Genomic DNA, 5,273 nt, shown 5'->3' with positions numbered 1-5,273 from the left:
ATATTCTGCAAAATATGGATGGCTTATCCTGTTCATGCTATATTATTAGCATTATATTGCGTTTGAGAATAAGATCATTTCCTTATCTATAACTCTCAATACATCCCAACGCTTCTAAAGCAAACTTTGTTGACTTTCAACGTAAGTTGAATTCAATACACACACACACACACACACACACACATATATATGCACATGGAGTGAGCGAAAGAGATATATATATATATATATATACAGTATAAAATCTTATTACGAATAAGTGAACGCCGAATCATCTTTCGTTTTTCGTATTCTTTATTTTATTTCATAATATATATATTTTTTAAACCTCATTCTTCTCAAAATTCTCAAAATATGTATTTGGTGACATTTTATTACATTTTGTTATTCTTCTTTTATTAAACTTATTTCTTTGTTAAATTAGTCCATTATGCTATGTTAGTTTATATACATATATATTTGTTAATATTCTACTGTATGTTATAAGCAATCTGTGTATGTGTGTATGTATGTATGTATGTATGTATGTATGTATGTATGTATGTATGTATGTATGTATGTACGTGTCCATGTATAAATGTATGTATATATGAATGTGTGTGCGTGATTGTGTTTAATAAACTAACTGAACTCTCTTCTAGAATCAATCAAAATCATTTCACTATATAACAAAAAAAAAAAATATGAAAAAAAAAATGAAAAGTTGAAATAAATTACATTTATTAATGCACTTATTAACCCCGGAACGATGAAAGGAATAGCCGACCACCTCGGTGGGATGCGAACTCAGAACGTCTTGAATCATGTCTTTTTATGAATATACTTTGCGTTTCATATTTTAGCGAAATCTGAAATCGAATCCTTTCAGATTTCGCTAAAACATGTGTATCAGTCAAATACTGGGGATGATACAATCGACTCCGCCTTCCCCCCAACCCACATAAATGTGTGGCCTTGTGCCTATATCAGGAATTATGAATACACTTATGGTAATATATTTAACGTGAAGACTATTCACACCTTACCATTCTTTTAGGTTTTAAGACGTTTGGTAGTTTGAGACTAAGATGAATGGTAGCGGCATTGTCTTGTTTATCTTTACACTTCGTTCATTTGTTTCAAAATTTCAGATCCACGTTTTTTCGTTTCACTTAATAGGTTTTTGTTTTTTTCCCCCTCTTCCATTTTTATATATGTTGCTAAATGTTCAATGACATTCCATTATTCTTTCACGTTATTGAAATGTGACCGTTAGCGTAATGGTACACACTTAGTGTAGTCCGTAGTTGAAATATGACGACATTTCGTCAAATCAAACAAACTCTGCCTCCTTTCAAGCTGCGATTTTACGTTTTCTATCAATGAAATATATATATAAAAAAAAAAAATATGCTGATCTCAGCCAAACACATTTTTTAGTACCAATGAACAATATAACCTTTTATGCTTAACCCAACATTAAGTCCTTCAAACGAGCATGTTTAGTTAATCTTGAATCACATCTGTGATTTAAAGTCTTTTACATCCTACTCTCAAATGAGAGCAAATTTAGTGCATTTAAACGGTTGCTAATCAAGGATCGAGTTTTACAATTAGCGGAACACAGATCTTTTCAGTTGACAATAAAGATATGTTCTATAATTCATCGCAATTACCAGTTCACAGCAAATATAACTGAGGCAGTGTTTAAGTGTGTAGCTAAACTTAATACTGCCTGAATGAGAATGCACGATGTTTTTATCCTATATTTTCAAAATAGTGGGCTGTGAGTTGTATGAAGTCTTTTACTTCGTCCAAAGATGCTTGCTACACCTTACCAACCAGCAGAGCGCTTTTTAGACTCAGGGCCAACATAGTTCCCATTTGACTGTGGCGATGTGGGGTAACGTCGCCAACGAACTGTAGGCATTATTGTGTTAAGATAGTGTGTATTTCCCCGCCGTTTCACATGATTAATTTCCACCAACTGACAAAGCGGTCAGTGGTGATGGCTCTGAAACAGAAATGCCCAAACCAATTCCTTGCTGATGCTGTGGATGATGTTGGTGGTGGTGATGATGATGATGATGTTGTTGTGACGGTTGTCCATTGTGGTGGCCATTGCTGCTGTTGTTGCTGGTATTATTGTTATTATTATTATGATTGTTGTTGATTGGTGAGGAATCTCGGTCTAACGCAAGTGATGATATAGGCTTGCCTGGCGACGGAGTATACACATGGGCAGTGGCTGCCGACATGTTAACTGGGCTGCCCATATTGGGACTTGACGTCGACGGACTTGGTGTCAGGGCAGAGGATGTTGAACGAGAAACGATCGAGTTGGGAGCAAGTCCAAGATTGGATACCACCGTACCATTATTTAGACTGGTTGTAATTGGACTGTGTTGGTTGTGACCATGCAAGGTAGGAGGACTGCCTGATGTCTTCACGTCTGTAAAATAGAAAGAAAATAAAGTTGATGACGCAGTGGCAACGATCACATAGAAGGTTGTTTAGTCAATTTGATAATAAGTAGCACAAATCATTTCCGAGATGTAACAGCATGTGTTAGCATGGTGACCCAGACGAAAATTCTCTGAATAAATTGTATGTATGTACGAACGTATGTAAGGCGTATGTATTGCTGTGATGCGCAGGTGTGGTTGATCGAGGAAGCTGGGAGTGTTTGGCACCAGGTAGGTGGGAGCCAAAAACAAGAGAAAGAAAAAGCAAGGGGTCTACTCTGGTGGTCGGATGCCTATCCTTCAGGAAAGCCATTACAAATTGCATCTATAATGAGCAATGCTTCAATCGAACATTGTAAATATAATCCAATTTTTATTGTATATTTAAAATTGTAAATATTTAATCGATACAGCGACTTCACCCCTTTTATGTTTGTCTGTCCTTGTTCGTCCCCTCTTTGTAATGCCTTTATGGCAAATATTTATGAAATAAAGAAGCTTGCTTCCCAACTACATAGGAAAGTGTCTTCTACTATAGCCGCGGGCCGACCAAAGCCTTTGCATTTAAGATTTAATAGTAATGATTTCTAACAGAAGAATACGAGAGAAAGGTAAAGAGGTGGGGGAGGGGATCATTTGAGAAAGAAAGAGAGGTAGAGAGTGAAGCGATTATAGAGCAGTGCTAAAATGCTATGCAAATACATGGCTATGTGGTTAGGAAGTACATTTCTCAACGATGTGGATATGGTTTCCATCAAATCGCGCAACAACTTGGACAAATGTCTAACTATAGAATCGATTTGACGAATACTTTATGATCAAGATTTGCTACACAAAAGCAGTTTAGTGTATTGTGTGCATAAATACCACCACTCACATACACGTCTGTACGCATATACACACACTCCTCTCTCTCTACCTGTCCGTCTATCTATCTATCTGTCTATCTGTCTGTCTGTCTATAGACTCTGTAGACAAATTCTTGCATAGAAGCTTGGATGTCATTGACTGCATAGCAATGTTGATAGAGGAGAAGGTCGATTTTGCTTTTCACTCCTCTCGTTTGATTTCTTCCTTTTCTCTTCTGGCGGGTTCAAAGATTTTGGTTCCGATAGTCATGGGAACGCCGCCATTTGATATGATCTCTGGCTTGTGTTTCAAATGATTTATATATATATTATACAAGAATCGAATATTCAAATTGCAAGGATGTGTAGGAGATATTTTTAATATTTAATCTCAAGAGTACCGAAGAATATGGCTGAGTATGTAACTGTATGTGATCATGTCCGCTTTGACCAATTCCCCTACGTCGACATGGGATACAGACAGAGCTGTAGAAACCGGGCAACTGGAAAGTTTACTTTGTGTTTTAACACACACACACAGAGTATTGTAACTTTGCTAAGGTTTTCTTTATTAAATTTTAATTTCTCTTCCAATGATAAACCTATAATAAATTGAGATGGTTTCTGATAGACTGGATGAAAATGGACACGATTATCTCTGTATTTTATGGATCTGTGTGCTAATGACAGTTAGTCTGCAACTATCGAGAAATGATATCCAGTTTTATATAAATATATATATATATATATACTTATACATATATATACTTTTCTGGTGTCATGTGCAGTTGGGGTATATTTCCGTTGGATCTGTTTCAGGAGTTCTGCAGTGTTAGTAGAGATGATAATAACTGATTAAGAAAGCACATGATGAATTTGGTATTAGTCTAATTTTGTACGATGATCATCTCGACCCATAAGGCACAGTTGGAAGGTGGGCCGAAATGATCGTCGTAGAAAATACAGACTAATAGCAAATCCATCTTCTGGTTACTTAATCAATTATTATTGATGTATTGAGTAAGCTGTGCCATTTATATTTTTAATTTCGTGCATGCGCATTGTTTTCTTTGATTTTATCGACTACACAGTATATTAGAGTCAGTTGGGCCCCATCTGTGAGAAAACAACACAATGATGCAATTCACTGAACCAGACATTTGGAAATGACATGCTGTACTGCTTGGCATTCACGCCGGAAGCTACAGAACGAACATTTCAGAGTGTTGGGTGTCAATCTGAGTCCCCAAAACATGTACCGAAAGGGATAAAAATCAAACATCTAGTCAACATCATGGTGTCTAGAGTGATCACTAGTGATAGCGACTTTATACTTCCATTCATCTTCCCACACAGACTCACACTCAACACAGAGGCCTATATCAAGTGCTTGAGGGAGGTAGTGCTGCTCTGGGTCGAGCGGGTGGCTGCTGGGAGAATCCGTCTGGTAACAGGATTCTGAACCATGCCACACAAGCAAGACAACCCATTCATGGCAGTTAGACAATTTCAGCGTCTATATCAGCCCTAACATCTGGTCACACTCAGATACAATCCCCTTGATTAATATGTGTGGAGCACAGTCGAGCAAGAGACCAACAAAACTCCTTGTAACACCAAAGATGAACAGAAGGCAAGGATTACGGCATCATACACCAACTTAAACAAGGAGACCGTCCAGAAGAGTTACAGGAGATTGATTCCAAAGCCGTCTGGAGGCCGTGGATGAAGCCAGTGTCCATTTTATTGAATAAATTTACTCTTTAGTATTTGCAAGATATTTTTATGCAATTTTGGTAAATATACCTTTTAAAATGAGATGTCAGTGTTATTTTCAATTTTGTGTAATTTAGACAATTTATTCACCCTGTGTATATATATGTGTGTGTGTGTGTGTGTGTGTTTATATGTATATATATATGTATAAATATGTATACATACACACACACACACACACACACACACACACACACACACACAC

General features: G+C 36.8%; 1 protein-coding gene across 4 annotated transcripts in view; it reads right to left on the bottom strand.

The window, feature by feature from the left end:
* Positions 1 to 270: 270 nt before the first annotated feature.
* The window catches only part of LOC106871861 (transcription factor GATA-4), a 65,040-nt gene continuing 60,037 nt past the window's right edge, over positions 271 to 5,273 (bottom strand). The window contains exon 6 of one of the 4 annotated variants that reach the window (XM_014918595.2): positions 271 to 2,431. In XM_014918595.2, the coding sequence (XP_014774081.1) occupies positions 1,953 to 2,431 (479 nt within the window). In that variant the 3' untranslated portion in view covers positions 271 to 1,952. The remainder of the gene's footprint in view (positions 2,432 to 5,273) is intronic. The other 3 variants (XM_014918594.2, XM_014918596.2, XR_001409706.1) reach the window with 3 other exon arrangements.

Source organism: Octopus bimaculoides, chromosome 4 (assembly GCF_001194135.2).
Source record: "Octopus bimaculoides isolate UCB-OBI-ISO-001 chromosome 4, ASM119413v2, whole genome shotgun sequence".
NCBI classification, from domain to species: domain Eukaryota; kingdom Metazoa; phylum Mollusca; class Cephalopoda; order Octopoda; family Octopodidae; genus Octopus; species Octopus bimaculoides.
This window is presented reverse-complemented; position numbering and strand designations above follow the sequence as displayed.